Source organism: Cataglyphis hispanica, chromosome 12, assembly GCF_021464435.1.
Source record: "Cataglyphis hispanica isolate Lineage 1 chromosome 12, ULB_Chis1_1.0, whole genome shotgun sequence".
In the NCBI taxonomy this organism is placed as follows: Eukaryota; Metazoa; Arthropoda; class Insecta; order Hymenoptera; family Formicidae; genus Cataglyphis; species Cataglyphis hispanica.
The window spans coordinates 538,313-554,817 of NC_065965.1; the positions used below are offsets into that span (position 1 = coordinate 538,313).

At 33.7% G+C, this 16,505-nt stretch overlaps 2 protein-coding genes across 3 annotated transcripts in view; both read right to left on the reverse strand.

Moving 5' to 3' along the window:
- Positions 1-9,615, reverse strand: part of LOC126853581 (dynein axonemal heavy chain 10) — a 29,613-nt gene extending 19,998 nt beyond the window's left edge. The window contains exons 1-17 of the mRNA XM_050599430.1: positions 9,488-9,615; positions 9,303-9,381; positions 9,084-9,231; positions 8,335-8,580; positions 8,198-8,253; positions 7,636-7,869; positions 7,177-7,257; positions 6,660-6,937; positions 6,406-6,562; positions 5,887-6,150; positions 3,614-5,506; positions 3,100-3,287; positions 2,731-3,010; positions 2,308-2,552; positions 1,537-2,056; positions 954-1,384; positions 37-200 (exon numbers count right to left, since the gene is read on the reverse strand). Coding sequence (XP_050455387.1) covers positions 37-200; positions 954-1,384; positions 1,537-2,056; positions 2,308-2,552; positions 2,731-3,010; positions 3,100-3,287; positions 3,614-5,506; positions 5,887-6,150; positions 6,406-6,562; positions 6,660-6,937; positions 7,177-7,257; positions 7,636-7,869; positions 8,198-8,253; positions 8,335-8,580; positions 9,084-9,231; positions 9,303-9,381; positions 9,488-9,615 — 5,392 coding nt within the window. The remainder of the gene's footprint in view (positions 1-36; positions 201-953; positions 1,385-1,536; positions 2,057-2,307; positions 2,553-2,730; positions 3,011-3,099; positions 3,288-3,613; positions 5,507-5,886; positions 6,151-6,405; positions 6,563-6,659; positions 6,938-7,176; positions 7,258-7,635; positions 7,870-8,197; positions 8,254-8,334; positions 8,581-9,083; positions 9,232-9,302; positions 9,382-9,487) is intronic.
- A 138-nt stretch (positions 9,616-9,753) lies between these two features.
- The window catches only part of LOC126853319 (uncharacterized), a 75,537-nt gene continuing 68,785 nt past the window's right edge, over positions 9,754-16,505 (reverse strand). For both annotated transcript variants that reach the window (XM_050598929.1, XM_050598928.1), the window contains 2 exons: positions 16,365-16,469; positions 9,754-14,724 (listed from right to left, as the gene is read on the reverse strand). In XM_050598929.1, coding sequence (XP_050454886.1) covers positions 10,841-14,724; positions 16,365-16,469 — 3,989 coding nt within the window. In that variant the 3' untranslated portion in view covers positions 9,754-10,840. The remainder of the gene's footprint in view (positions 14,725-16,364; positions 16,470-16,505) is intronic.

Here is a 16,505-nt window from a genome sequence, read left to right on the forward strand (position 1 = left end):
ATCGTGAACATAAAAAGTTTCTTTTCTAAATAATACCTTTATAATGTTTCACGACGTTGAATTCCATAGATTTCCATACTTCCGCTAATTCTTTTACGCCTCTTTCTATCGCAAGCTCCTTTACGGCTTGTGTCACAATATCTTGGGCAATGTCTTGGTACTTTCCTAGCTCCATTGCGAACATATTTTCTAACGTAAATCTGCAATAATCCGATCATTGTCTTTGTATTTTTATATATCTAAATATAACAAATACGGTGACTTAAAAAGCTTACCCCTCTATTGTCAAGCATTTTCGTTGTGCCATTTTTATATTAAAAAATGTCTATATATTATTATTTATATTATTTTAAAAATTAACTATCAAACTTATGCACTCGCGAATAAGTTTACATTAATCATTAATAATCGATTATATCATGAGGATCTATAAAAAAACAAACACTAAAAATATCATTCAAAAAAATTATAAAATAATATATGCAATACATATCAGTTCACATTTATCAGAAAAATTAGACAGTTTCCTCACAATACTTATTTTAAACCACAACATACGTTTTTTTTAAATAGCATTAACAATATACATAAATATTTAGAAAAACGTAGATATAGACTAATATATATATATATATATATATATATATATATATATATATATATATATATATATTACATAAATAATATAAACGAAATTCATAAATATTACAATATTTGCACACATTATATAGTAATAAAAAAACAATACATACATATGTTAAGTAAATATTTAAATATAATAAAAAAATACAAAAATGTACTCTCAATTATTGATCGCTACATATTTGCATATGTAAGTAATACATTCATTCATACTTATGACTAATTCTAATTAAAATCGCACTCTATCTAGTTGTCTGATTAAATTCACATTATAATTAAAATACTCGCTTAATTATTCATCATTGGCACACCTGTTCGGATCCATATCGAAATATTGTCCGGTTCTTTTCATCAGCTCTTGCCAATGTCTCTCGCGCATCGCTTCGTTCTTTAGCTCGATGAAGAGCGGCACTGAGTTTTTGAAGCTTTTCATATTCGCGTCCAAGGCGTGACCAACGTTCATATCCCTGATGGATTTCGGCAGTCGACGAAGCTCCCTGATGAAGTGTTCCATACCATCGATAAGCAGCTGGGGATTCAAGTTCACCCAGAGAGTCTTCGCCCAGATTTCTCGCTCTTGTCTCTGTTGTTTGTAGAGATCGTACAGCTTCTCCATGTTCTCGTAATCTGTCTTGACTTTCAGGAAAGGTGAGTAATCAGCGGGCGGCAGATCGAACAGGATTTCATACTTTATTAGGTTTAAACGTGTTTCTTCATATTTGTTGATCTGTTTGCCATATTCCTATAAATGAATCAAATGAAAGTAAATGCGCTATGACTAGCAATTGCGACTTTGGTCTCATTAAGGAAGTGTTATTCAATTATTGGAAAAAATTTAGAAAAACTAAAATAATTTATGAGAATTGTATTTTTTTTTTTTTTTTTTAAACGTACATCCATTTTCTTTAGTCCAAGCTCCAGATCATCCCCGGTGCTACCTGGACCATTCATCTCAAAATCTTTGATGAATTTCACAGTGTCATCTAAGAACTGCTGGATTTCACCTTGGATCAATTCGGCAAATTTTTCGATGGTGCTTTCCAGAGTCGAAGCCCTATAGAACGCTCCGAGATATAAGGACTCCCAATTGCGTTGTAATTGATACGCCATCGCTTCGTCCGATAAAGAGAACTCAATCGCATGAGTGCGCATTGTTCGAAAACATTCCTGATAAGACAGATATTGCACCTCAGCTTGGATCGCCATATTTCTTACGTCGGTGATCGCCTGCATGATCGACATGAAACGTTCCAATCCGGTGACCACCAGCTCGATCTCGCTGCGAAAGGTCTCGATTTGAGTTTTCAACTGATTCATAGCCTGCACAGTATCGGATAGAAGATAATTCCCTAAAACCTGTTTCCATTCCTTTGCTTGACCCTCGATGCTTGATAAGAGCGGTATCAAGTTGAGCCTTTGAAAAGAAAAAATCTAAATTAAAAACAGAAATCTATGACAGGAGAAGATAGATAATTTAAGAAGTTACATTCAAGTAGAAATTTAATTATACATTTTAAAAGAAGAAGAAAGTATGAATATCAAAATAATCCGTTGTCACAAAATAAATCACAAGGTAAATTTTTCAAAAAATTTTTAATATTAATAAATATATAAAACTTTCACATTTTTATAGAATAGCGATATAAATTGTTGATATCGCTTTACCGTACACTGTTTATGTCAAAGTAGGACGACATATCTTCGACTTCCTCCAGAATGCCTTCGTAAAACGTGAATTTTTCGTCGTATTGTATAAGCGTGGGTTTCGTCGCCGCAAATTTCTCACAAGCGAGGTTCTTATCAAATGACCATAAATTACTGTATTTCTTCCATCTATATACATATCGCGAGCATTCCACCGAGATTCTGTACGCTGTGTCCTGAACTACTTTTATGAGCTCATTAATTATCTGTGAATATTTAAGATACTTTTTAAATTGAAACAAAAATAAACACTATATTATACCTACTGTGTGTAATTATTTATTTAAACATTTACTCTGCTGTATTAATACAAAACTGCTGTATTAAAATAAATGTTATAAAAAAATATATTTATAGCATTCAAACTCATAAACTTTACTCAACTCGGACACTCATTACATCCTCGAAGAAACTGAAGAGAACAAAATGCTCCGAAAGTTCTTTTTTCTGTGGTTTACACTCCAAACAAGTTCCATTCATCCATCTCGGGAATACTTTTAATCTTTCCAGTAGATCTCGCACGTCCTGGCAAATGATGTTGTAGATCTCTCCGGGTGATGGGCGTAACACTACTTCGGAAGCTATTAATATCGCATCTACTTGGAAGATCGGTTTAGTATTGTTTAATATTTTGTTCAGAAGCTCCATGTTTCTTACCATGCACCTAAAAGTTAAAAGATATCTTTATAATGATGCACTTATCATAATGATTTTATTGCTTACATATACACCCACTAATAAGAGATAACGTACATTATAAAGGCAGCAAAGATTTTCTTCTCATATTTTTCATACAAAAGCTGCATAGCTGGGCTTTTTCCGGTGGAAGTACCTAGCACCAAGCTTTCCAGTTTTATAAGCATCGGACTGATTGACTGGTAAGCATTTAACATCGACAATGCCAGTTCGGACCTTCGATTTTTTACTTCCATAAAATAGGTCTACAAAGAAAAGAGAAATTTAATATTGTAACCAAAGAATGATATTTATAAGCAGAAAAAAATATCATTATAAATTACAATTATTTCTGATATTGCAAGTTATTTATTCTTGATAGCTTTTAATACCTTGATATTCATAAATGCTATAAATTTATTTTTATTATTATTGCATAAATCGATATATTTATATTAAAAATTTGACAAAAATTTACTCAAAACGTATTTAATTTTTGTTTAAAAAAATATAATTCTATTGATCTATATTTAAATATAGTATATAAGAAAAAGAAATAGTTTGGCAAAACTTTTTTTATAATAAGCTATACCTTGCATGGCAATAAAATCTCTGATTCAGCAATTTCTTTCTTCGTAGAGAATAGATGATATGATTCCAGCTCAGAATTGATTCGATTGTCAAGCTCCTTTTTTATCTGTTCAACTTGATTGATAGTGGAATTCAAGTTCTTTAATATTCTATTGCAGTTTGCCGCGAAATCCGAGATGCTCAAAGAGTTCCAATTAAATCGCGTTACACCAGGTTGAATGTGCTTCTCGACATCCTGCAGAGTTTTCTTCAGCAACTGCACGTCTGCTTTGTCTAGTGTCTCCAAGACATTATTGTATTGATCGATCAACCTCTCGATAACGTCAATGTCCGTTCTCAACCGATTCTTCTGAATGCCGACGTCTCTGATGGTTGCGGGCAACTCGAAGCCCAGCTGTTCCATCAATTCTGCCTCTCTGATCACTTCAAAAACTTCCCAATCAAAGTTGACCTGAAACTGTAACTGGCACTCCAGCAGAATGGCGCCGCTCATGAATTCCTTCCAGGTAATTTTTGCACGGGTATCGTGTTTGTCAGAAGACACAGTGGAGCTTTTGCCCGCTTCTTTCAACGATGATCCTTTGGCGTCGGTCTTCCCTTCCTGACGCGGCTGAGTCATAGAGATAATTCTAGAGCTCGGGATACTCTCGATCTCTACGCTGGGTTTCGATATTACAACGCCATGTTTCACTAGAGATTCATGTGGAGTTGACAGATTAGAACCTACGTTTTTAATCTTTGTCTTCGACATTGGGTGGACTGGTGAAAGATCCTTCGTGACTTGTTGGTCATCCGGGAAGGTCAGAGTAGCCGGAAAATCCCGTTCAACGCGCACCATCCTCAATAAGCTCTTTTTCATGATGGTAGTTATTGTCAATACAGCCTTCTCAAGCCACGTATTGAACTTCGCTTCCTCAAACTCTTTCAGTTGCTTCGCGAGATCAACGTATTGCCTGAACGCGAGAAGCTTCATCTCGTTATGTTTCAGTATGCGTATTTCCTGGAAGATCAGCACTGGCCTACGCAATCTGTGGAATAGCTGTCTCACCCAGAAGATTGCTCCCGCCATCGGCGGATGATACGTCAGCAATGGCGGCTGTCGTTTATTGCGGTTATATATGTTTTCCACGATATTAATCTCTTTGCTGAATTGCTGCATAATCAGGTCAAATTTGCGTAGCAGCAGGCTTTGAATGGAGGCACGGGTCTTTATATTCTTAAACTTCAGCAACATCTCCAGCGCGTTCTCAGCGCTGATCAACACCGTAAAGCATTCGTCGATGTAGAACTTGGCTTTATCTTCCAGATATGTCACCTGCTCGTAGAACCACGCGGTCAGAGCCTCCCAGTTCTCCTTATTAAATACGTTGAAAATGTCAAAATCAACTTCCTCGATCGGTACCACTAGGGCGTCCACTTGCTTAACTACAGCATCGATCTGCGCTGGATCGTTTATGATAGATTTGAGATCGGGTCCGAAGATGTTGTAGAAATCTTCAAGCACGTTAGCGATCTTGTGCAGGTCGCTGCACACCTCGGCGATGTACTCTGTGTCCTGAAAGAGGTGTTTCTGATCCAATTCCCAACGGATTCCCTTTCCCGATACCTCGATATCCATTCGGGTCTTTAAGTATGAGGTTTTCCATTGTCTCAGCATCGTGCTGCCTGTGCTTGTCTTTTTTAGAATTTCTTCTAAAGGTTTCTTGAATAGAGAGACGATAGCCAGATTACGCCTGACATTTTCGCAGAGTTGCCATGATATCCGGTCCATCAGAAGTATCATTTTATCCTCGCGGCAGTAATAACTAGATAACACCCAGAGCATTCGCAGTCCCTCCATCAATGAAGGTATGCATTCTGCTATAGATTCGAACGAATCCGATTCAGTAATCAACTGCAATTTTAATAAAAATATATACAATAAATATTATCAAAATATTTACTTTAATTCTTTAAAGAGTATATTCTCTTTGATCCATTTTTGAAATAAATATTTAATTTGCTTTCTTAATAAACGTTCAATATTTGTCATTTTAATTTCCTGATATAAACTTAAAATTTTTAAATTCTATTATTATTAAAATTAGATATAAGGTAAGAATTAATAGAACTCAATTAGCAAAAAGCTTTTTCTTATATTTTTAATTTAAAAGCTAGAAATGTCTAAATGTTTTTTAAAAGATTCCCAATTTGATCTAAGAATACATTTACAAAATTTGTCCAAGAATTTTAACAACATTACATTATTATAAATAAGAATTTTTGTGATATTACCTTGAAGTATCTCATGAGAGTTTGAATAAACTTATTGTTGTCTGTAGCTTCGACGTAGTGCTTCCATAATTCTGCTTGGAAATATTGAAAACTCGAGGAAATCGGCGAATATATTTTTTCGAGAAGAGCGAGGATTCTTTTAATGATGGGCATTTTCAATTGTTCAATCAACATCGTAAATCCAGTCTCATAATCTTGCCAATATTGATATATTGCTAATAGACCTTTCTCCGGAATCACTTTGTTCATGTATGACTCCATTATCTACGTGATAATAAAAGAAAACATATTAATACAACAATTTTTGAAAATTTATTTGGAATCATTCAAAAGTAAATAATTAGTTATTTTCAAATATATTGACAATAATAAATATTTTTTTTTTTTAATCTGTGTGATTATATTTAATTATATTTAATTATTTAATCAACATTTCAGGGCATTATATATTGAAAATAATTCAAAATTGAGTAAAGAGATTACACGAAAAGTACGAGAAAAACGAATTAAAATACTCACCTTCAGTATATGTTTTTCCCACGACATAATTACTTCTTCCATTTGTTCGACGATTTTTTTATTCTGAAGTAACATATCGTCTGTTATTGCAGGATCGTTGAGCTCTGGAATGTTTGGCATCGCCAGCAAGATATCGCCTTCGATATGCTCCAATGTCCTGCATCGTCAAAAAACAAAAGTTAGTAAAAGAAGAGGTTTGCTCTTAAAGATAGAGGTGCAATATTTATCAATTTTTTAATTAAAATAATACTAACCATTCCGTGCTCTCGATCAAATTATCGAGATAATCTAAAATATCTTTCTTGATTTGTTCAACCATTGGATTTTTTCTCAACTCGCTCAAACTGTATGATCTGCTGGGTTTTGATATATCGGATCCTCGAAATTTTCTAAAACTTGACTTTACCTTGCTATCTTTCAAACTTTCTTGTGAGATTATTTCTTCAATGTTCTCCTTTCTTCTTGCAGGCAAAACTGGTTCAGATATTAATACAGATGGTGCCAGAAAGGCGGATGGTGGTTGCATTAGCATCTCCAGAAAAAAAAAATAATAATAAATTAATTCTCTATAAATAGTTTATGATTATTAGTTTGAATTTTAATGGAATATGTTAGAAATAGACAACTCTCTCTCTGTATTTATATAAACGAGATTTAAAATTGTATTGTAAATATTGTGTGCGTGTGTGTTTTCTATATAATTTTTTAAATAGATAACATTTTACGTACTCAAATTTTGATATTTGTTAGCGCGGATTGTTTAATACTCACCTCATCGTCCACCTCTTTTCTTTTTTCAACCTGTAATGGCTCCGATTCTCTGAATTGATTTTCCATCAATGGTTTAAATACCTAGCGTTTCATTTTTCACGCATTATTAAATTAGACATATCAGTTTTTATATCCTTTAATACATACATTAACATAAGATACACATATAACATATAATAAATAAAAAATTTAGTCTGAAATTTAAGATCCAAAAATTGTTATGTTTTTATTAAAGCAAAAATGATTTTCGAAGATTTCGCAAATAATATATTGAAAAAATCTAAAACTTATCTTTAGGAAAAAGACAGATATATTTAAATATGCAACACTATTGATTTACGTAATACAATGCGTGTGTCGGAATATGAGTTGTAAGATACGAAAGGATTAATGACATACAATCGACTGGTAAAAAGACCGTTACTGTAATCAATCGCGATTAGATTAAACAATACTTACATTAACCAGTATGTTATTCAAAGAAGCCAGGAATCTGCTGTCGAGCGAGCCGACCACTATATAATTCGGGATCCTATCAAGGCACTCTTCGTAACTATCGAAAGAAGGTATACCCTCATCACTGGAGCGCATGAAGTAGAAGAACGTGATGCCCTGCAGATCGGTTCTGTTGCCGTCTATCTGACCGCATATTATGTGAAGCGCCGGTATCTGTATAACTTTCTCCACCAATTTCTACAATTGCCACAAATAACGTTTTTTTTTTTATAATTGATTTTATTCAATTTCCTTTTTTTAACCGCGGTTTTAAGCGATTGTTTATCTCTTTTTAGAACTAGGAAGAGAAATTAAGATCAAAAAGATATTTATGAAATTAATTCAAGCTAAAAGTAATCATCCATGAACGATTTTCTCTTTTTTGATGAAAGTCTTTTTTTTTTATTTGGAATTAAATAAATTGATTAGAATTAAGCTAAAAGTTTATTATGTATATAGTAGACTTAATTAAATTTTTTTTTAATTACATTTCAAGAATTAATAAGACTTTATTTAATAAGTCAACCTTAGTTAGAATATATTTATCTTCTTCTCCGGGCGGTGGTGCAAAATAGGAAATCTCTGAAAGTATAAATTATTATTATTATTTTACTATTATATTTTTTAAAGCAGATCTATATTAACGGGCACAACGTAACTTACCAGAAAGGCTTTTTAAATCTTCCTTCTTTCTAAAAAGATCATCGCTTTCGTTCTGTTCTCTTTCGTCTTCGTCTTCGTCTTCTTCTTCCTCGGTAGATTCTGGTATACTAGGCGTATGCAGGGTACTGGTGCTTATTGCTATAGGAACCGGACTTATTTTGCCAGGTTGCACTTTGCCTTTTTTAACTTTTTTGGGGATTTTCTTTAATTTTTTCTTCTTCTCATCATCATATATCTCTACTTTTCCTAACATTATCAAAAAATATAGTATCAAACAAATGCTTTTCTTCCTCCGATTAAAACATCAAAATCAAACATCAAACAGTATATCAGTTCCAAGATTGTTTTTAGTCTCAAAATCTCGAAAAAAAAATGAAGAAAAAAATTAAAATAAGGAAATTAAAATAAAAAAGTAAAAAAGAAATATTGCATGCCTGTTTTATTCATGTTGCAAGAAGATATCGTTGATATATAAAAATAATATGATTTTCAGGTGCAAAACTCAAGTATAATTAAATGTATGTACTAACTTATTGATACAATATTAAAAAGCTGTAATTGTCGTATATCGAAATTACATTATATCAGAACATTTCCTATTAACCGCTAAATATAATTATACTTTAAGAGATGTTTCAGATTTGAAAGATTGATAATAAAATTTATGAAAATCAAAAGGATAGATCCGTTAAACTTGACACAACCTTCTAAAAGCCTAGCTTTCCTATAAAAGCGCATTTAGAGCTTACTTTCCTCCCACACTGAAATTTCCTCCTGAATTATTTCACTGACGTAAGTTTTGTAGAAGAAGATCAATTTTTTCTCCAGATCCGTCACTCCGTACAAATCTAATATAAGAAAGTTAAGTAGCTTGTCCTCGAAGTACCGGTTATTCGCCTAATAATCAAAAAATAATTATATATAATCTTGATTAATCTTTAAATTATTTATTAAGAAAGATTAATTACATTAATAAGGTCGTCGAAAAGATGTTCCTGATCAGTCAGCCCGAGAAACTTCAATACCCTGTCGCGGATCCATCTTATTCTGAGTAAATCAAATAACGTCATTTAATAACCTCCATAAAAAAAGTTAAGTTTCAAATAACGATGAAAAAGTAAATATCAATATGTCACTATTAATTAGCACTTACCGATAGTCCATATGATCCGCGATAAAATCTGTTTCCGATTTATCCTGAACATTTTTGTCGATGGAATTTTCTTCTTCATCTTCTTTTCTTTCATCTTCTTTATAATCATCATTCTCTATATTCTCCATATTATCAATGAATTCTAAAATGCCTATACTTTGCTAATATTATTTTCTCTCAAACAATTAATTCGTTTCTTAAAATAAAGTTCATGATATAGAGAAAATAACCTTTTTATGTTTCACTTCAAATTAATATATACAAGATCGTACTTCACACAATTTATTTCCTCTGTATTCTATATGCGTAATATGTCATTGTATTTCCTTAAAGTTTACCTCTTATAAGAAGATTAATACTATTTTATTTATACAACTGATTATAGATAGAGGAATCGTCACTGTAAATAACTATATTACAGAATGTGATACTTCTTGATGATACACACACACACACACACACACACTCGGACTTGATTGAATCGCATTTTTTCGAGAAATATCGGATAATGAATAAGTTTGACGCCGTTGTCATGGTGAAACACTGTCTCGGTGTAAAAGTAGGATACATAGGGTAAGCGAGAATTTATTGATTACACAATGAAATTTGTATAACGTGATAGGGAAAGATATATTTAAAAATAATACACTGTTGTATTTTCTGAATTAAATGAGATGTACAAAAAATATTCATAATTCTACGTACGTCTCTTACATACATATCAAATACACATATTGTTACACATATACATATAATCCTCCTCCACACATGAGCATAAAAGTATGAAACATTATTAACATTTATCGAGTCCTATTATATCGCGATCAAGTCAATAATAAAATCCATTTTACAACTTCTGTAATATTTTAACTATATGTTATCATTAGAAAATATATATTTGAGCGTGAAAAAAAATAGTTATACGCTATAGGGGTCGTTATACCATTACTCTTTTATTATATTATCATTAAATAAATCTAATCTTGTGGTTAATATGCACTATATTAATTAATGTAACTTTAAATGTGTTCATATTTACTAATTATTTATTTTAATCATTTTACTTATTTTTGACTGGTTATATAAACGTGATATTAAATCAAGCTTATTCCTATCTTACATATCAATCAATATTAAAAAATATGTCGTTACGTCATTCTTTAAATAATACAGACATAAACAGCAGAGTTTATTTTCTCTCATATTCAATTAATTTTAAGCTTTAATTAATTCTTCTAATTGTAATTTTATAAAAAATAAAGAATAATTATATTATAATTAATTAACAATGACAAAACTGATCCGCCAAGAAAGATAATTATTTCTAATCTTTCACTTTTTTTTAGATATCTTTTAAGTGTCTTTCAAGTTCTCATGCTGTTCGGAGTTCAAAGTTTCATTTTTCGGGGCTCCGTTTATTAGTTGCAAGCTGCTGAATTCGTTCTTGCTATCTTTATCGGTGTGCTCGTCGATTAATCCTTCAAGAATTGCCTGAACGTATTCTTCACGGCCTTCATTGGTATCAAAAGAGAAACCAAGAGAAGGAACAAATTCGGTCTCGACGATAGTCTTCACAGATTCTGTTGTCGTTGTCGTAGTCGATTCCGGCATCGTCGTCGTCGTTGTTTCCCCTGCAAAGGACGCTAAACTTACCTTCTCAGCTTCGCTAATTACATGTTTGCTCTCTTCTATAGGCAAACCAGTCTCAAAATCCAAACTCCTCTGTACTTGTGGCAAATCGAAGACGAGAGGTCTACGGATCGAATGATCACGATATAGAGGCTGCCCAAAGTTTTCCGTCAATTGTTCCAAGATTTCCTGCTTCTGAAGTCGAGTCTTGTTTTCTGCTTTCAATTGACTCGTCTTCTGTTTTACTGCATTATTATTAGAATTTATTCTAGAAGAAACATCAGGAAGTGGCTTGATAGCAATATTAATGGGTGTCCTCAAAGTGTCTTTAAGAGAAGATATCTCGGAATCTGCATTTTCCCCAATTGGTAATCTGGTTTCCAACAGTGAACTAGTAACGAACGATGGTTCATTGAAATCCAACGATGCCTTCGGTTTGACAATATTGACAGGTGTCTTTAATGTATCAATGGCAGACACTTTGGGCTTTGCGTTCTTGAATGACGTTCTAGTTTGCGAACGAATCAATAGCGGACTCGTCGTAGCATCTGATTGTTCATCGAGATCTAGATGAAACGAATCCCTCAACTCGGCACTACGTAGATCTTTCGCCGAGAATGGTCGCGGCAACCGATCCAATTTTAACAATTCAGCCATCAATTGGAGAAGATTCAGCATACTCATATTTGAATTTGATTGCTTGAATTGATCGATTGTATCATCGACAACACCGGGGAAACTATTATCTTTATTTTTCAGAGACGCGTGACTAGCATCGTAAAACTTCGAAATGTCAGTGACCTCGTCTTCCGGTTCGATCGATCTGATAATCTCGAAGTCATCTAGCTCATCTTTTGGAACAGAAGCCGATTGCTGTGCAATCAATCGACTGATAAAATCGTCAGGAGTCGTTTCTAAGTCTTCGTCTCTCTTAACTGTGAAAGATATTTCGTACGGAGAATTATGTTTATCAATCGTCTCCTCGATTTGCTTTAAAGATTCTGGACGGATCGAGCGCAATAGACTACTCTCCGTCGCGTTCTTTATTGTTTTCTCTTCAGAAACATTGATCTCTGGTACGCTTTTTGTTATAGCCGTCTTCAAGTTTGATTTCTCTACATCAACATTGCTATTAATAGTGATTGGAGATTGCGTAGTAGAAGTCAAAGATTCATCCAATATAAATGTTGCCGAACTTCCCGGTATGCTTGTGTTACTTGAAGAAATCAAACGTTCTGGAATCTTTGGGGTTGCTTTTGTGCCAATTGATACTGTTCTCGCTTCTACACTCGGCGTAGAGATCGCAACTTTTGGAGCAATAACTGCAGAATTTGTCTCACAATGTTTCCCTTGTTCATCAGACGTTGAAGAGTAGCATGGCAATCTGGAATTTGCTCTCAAACCTAATTGTGCTTTGACAGCATCTCTGATAGTAAATTGAAGTCCTTTATTATACTGTATTAAGGTCTCTATCTCACTGTTATTATTTTTCGAGATTGTCGAGGAGTTCTGCGAGTCCACGTTCTCTGTGCGATCAGATTGTATTGTGTACGAGTGTTCGTTTGGCGGAACAAAATCACCAAAACCATCATTGTAATCGACTATCGGCGGAACGATGTCAGTCACGGGAACATCAACAATCGCTCGATCGTGCAATGTGGGAACAAGCCATGGAATAGATGTGGATATTTCAGCGACAGGTTGAACAGTTAAACGAATCCCTAAATTAGACGATAAATCGCCTCTGTAATCAATCAGCGACTGCTTCTCAACATTGAATATCGGCGATTGATCTTGATTGATCGCAATTGGTATGTCAGAAAATCTCGGAATCTTGGTATTTGTCGATCCAGGATTCAAAGAAGTTTTGGAATTCTCGTCGATCGTTGTATGATGCGTTTCTTCGGGAACGTTGATGAGAAAGCTTTCCGCTGGAGGTCGCAAAAATTGCGCTGGTTGGGGAATCTTGAAACCAAAATTTAATCTGGATATAGAATCATCGTTGGAAGTGGAAATCGATCTGGTCGACGACGTGTTCTGGTCGACAGTTATATGGCTGTCATTAGATGAAGAATGAATGATATCATTGTTAATCTCATCAACGCTTCTTCTTGTCGTACTTATCGTAGGTTTTGCAGTTGCCGAAATGATTGATGCTTGCGCAGCATCAACATTTTGTTGCCAATTTCTCAGTAACGGAGTCGTCTTATCACCGAAACTTTTCGTGTATGTTGTCTCTTCAAAACTCCTTGTTGTCGAACTCGTGGTATATTCTTCTGTCGATTGATCATATCTCGTCTCGTTGGAAATATTCGACTTTTTCGAGGTCTGCGATAAGTTCACATCTTCTTCTTTCTCATACAATCTCAAAGAATGATTTGGAATTGATTGCGACAGAATAGAAGGCAAGCTTACTCGCTCGTTCTTTACAGGATTTTGATTTTGCATAATCATCCTATCAAGTGGATTATTCAATGTTCGAGCAATTCCGATGCTGTCCTTCGTTTCAATGTCTTCCAAGCTATCTTCGTTACCGAGTTTGGTTATTGGCCTATCGTTCTGCTGTCTGAATATTTCTACATCTTCATCAATCGCACCAGTCACATTGATTCTAAAATTTGTCTCTGATTTTTCCTCAAAACTGAAGTGCATTTGGTCATTTTCAGAACGAACGCTGTCATTCTTTCCGTTATCTCTGTCCAGTCTCGGTGACGAGGCACTCTCTGATTCTTTTGGTGCCTCCGTTTCTCCTTCTTTCAAATTAGCGCTTCTTACATCTTCATTCTGACGAGTAAATGTGGGAGAAGTTACCGGAGTCTTGCTATGCGCATAAAGATGATCGGAGCTGTCCACCATCAAATCCAGCTTGCTGTATGCCAGCGTGGAAGGTCGATAGGTTGTCGGCACCGTAGGCGAATAGAATCTTCGAGTGGTCGTGGTAACAGTAGGAACAGTAGGCGCATAAGACGTCTGCAAACGATTAGCGAATCTGCTATCGGATCTGTGATAACCATCCTGGAACTCGTTCTCGCTTCGATCCTGATAATCATGCCGAATAATCAGGGAAGCGTGATAAGGCGATCGGTCCTTGTTTTCAAAGTGCAGTTTGCCTTGATGATACGCCGGATTAATACTTTTCTGCTGCTGGTTATCGTAATTGAAAATTCGCCGCTCGTCCCGATGAGGATAATCCTCGAGGCCGCTCGGCAAATCATTTTTGGTTGCATCAACGGCGGCGTAATTCGTTATTCTGTGGAATCCACCGGGTAAAAAACCCATCACAATTCTGCCACTGAGCGCGGAATAGTCAATCGTCCTGGCACCGCTATCGGGATCCACCAGACCGTCCTTGGTGACTTCTTCCGTAGAAGATTGCAAGCTAATCATCGCGTACGCCTTGCGGATCATCTCGTCGTCGTCAATTTGGTAGCTGTCACGGTTTTTTTCGAGGTATCTATTGCTGGAGGAACAGTCGACCTTAGTCCACCAGTCGCACGTCAGCAGCTTTTGGCTGAAAGTCGAACCGATCGGGCACAGAAAGGAGGACACCAGCACGTCATGGCACACGTGGAAAACCTGACACCCGGCCGCTTCGTCGGCGTAATAGCCTGTTGAATAATGGTAAACGAGTTTCTCATGATTCTATTTTTCTTTAAGTTTTTTATAGAAAAATGTGCGCGTGTTCGTAATTTTTTCATTTTAGACATAATTTCTTGCAAATGTTGAAATAATGAAATTTGAAGAACGATCAAGAATATTGTGTAATAATAAAATTAATATTAGTTTTATTCTTGTGTTATAATAAAATTAATGTATACACTGTTAACATAAAAAAATCATTGTAAAAGAAAATAACTTTTGCTTTAATGTAACCATATTATAATCAATGAAAAACAATTTAATTATAAAAGTGAAAAAATTTTTTTAATTAAATATCAAAAATATAAAAAAACATTTAAAATATATCTTTTTAATTTTGGAAGTAATTTAGGAATAATAAAACTATAGTAATTAGACAATATGATAAAATAAAGAAATAAATATGAAGATTAGACATTTTTGATGTATTTGCTGTTATTATATATCAAATACATAAATTTTGTAGCATTTATATAATGATTTTATATAGCCTCATCAGTGTGCAATGTCATTTTTATGATTTCATCTTTCTCTCAGATTATCTAACGTCTGCGGTTAGTATAGTCAGAACATTGAGTTAGAGTAACAGAACAATAGCGGAAAATTAGTAGAAAATTAAATCAAATTAAATTTGCTGTGTATCATTAACGATAATGACAATAACGGTAAGGATAATAATACTTCGGCGCATCTGCTTGATTAATTGAGAAATCGATAATAGCAGGATTGACTCTGAATGATTCTTACATTAGAAAACGAAATCAAGTTATATAATTTTTGGACAAGACAGAATTACATTAATTTATTTTATAAAATCTCAATTTTTACTATATATATATATATATATATATATATATATATATATATAAAATTTATAATAAAAATTACGTTTGAATATAAAGTTAATGTCGTAATAAGTTTATTAGAAGTTTATAAATAATTATAAGATCAAATAAAAAAATAAAGTCTTTATTTTCACATATAATTTTAATAAATTACGAAAAAAAATGGTCACATATTGAAAATCGGCACATTTTCTGTGCATTGTCTTATCGCGTTTTATCGGTATCGATTAAATCAATGAACTTTCTAAAATTAATCGAGTGCCCCTAAATTAGCAGTCTAGTTTCTAAATCCGGAGCACACATTGATACTCTTTCCTATCGAAAAATCGATCACATTCCTTATTAGCAATTAATGAAATCTTCCCCGTCTCACATATTTTATTACCGTTTACGTAACGAATCTAATCACTTCCTTGAGCAAGATAATCTTTCTGCCTACCTTTTGTATCCGTACTTAAAAATATTACAACTATATAAAAAAATATATATATTAAACCAATTTTTTAATTTATAATATTAAATCAATAAGACATAGATTTTCTTCAAAATTTCAAAATGTTATGTAACTTAGACTTTTTGCAAAAAAAAAAGAAAATAAATGATAATTCCATGCATAAGTATAATTACTCATAACGTATAGTGACAATCAAAAGGGCACGTGATGAGGCAGCACGCGATGTAATTTATTCATGTATTTATTCGTATATTATATGTATATATATATATATATATATATATATATATATATATATATATATATTTACCACGTGAGCGTCCTTCACATGTAAATCCTGTCTGAGGTAACGTTGTGTAGGCAGGATAGTCGACGCCTGGCTCACCCGGCACATTTTTTCTGATGTCAGATAGATCTGAAAAATACAAGCGGATTCATCTCTTCAGATAGT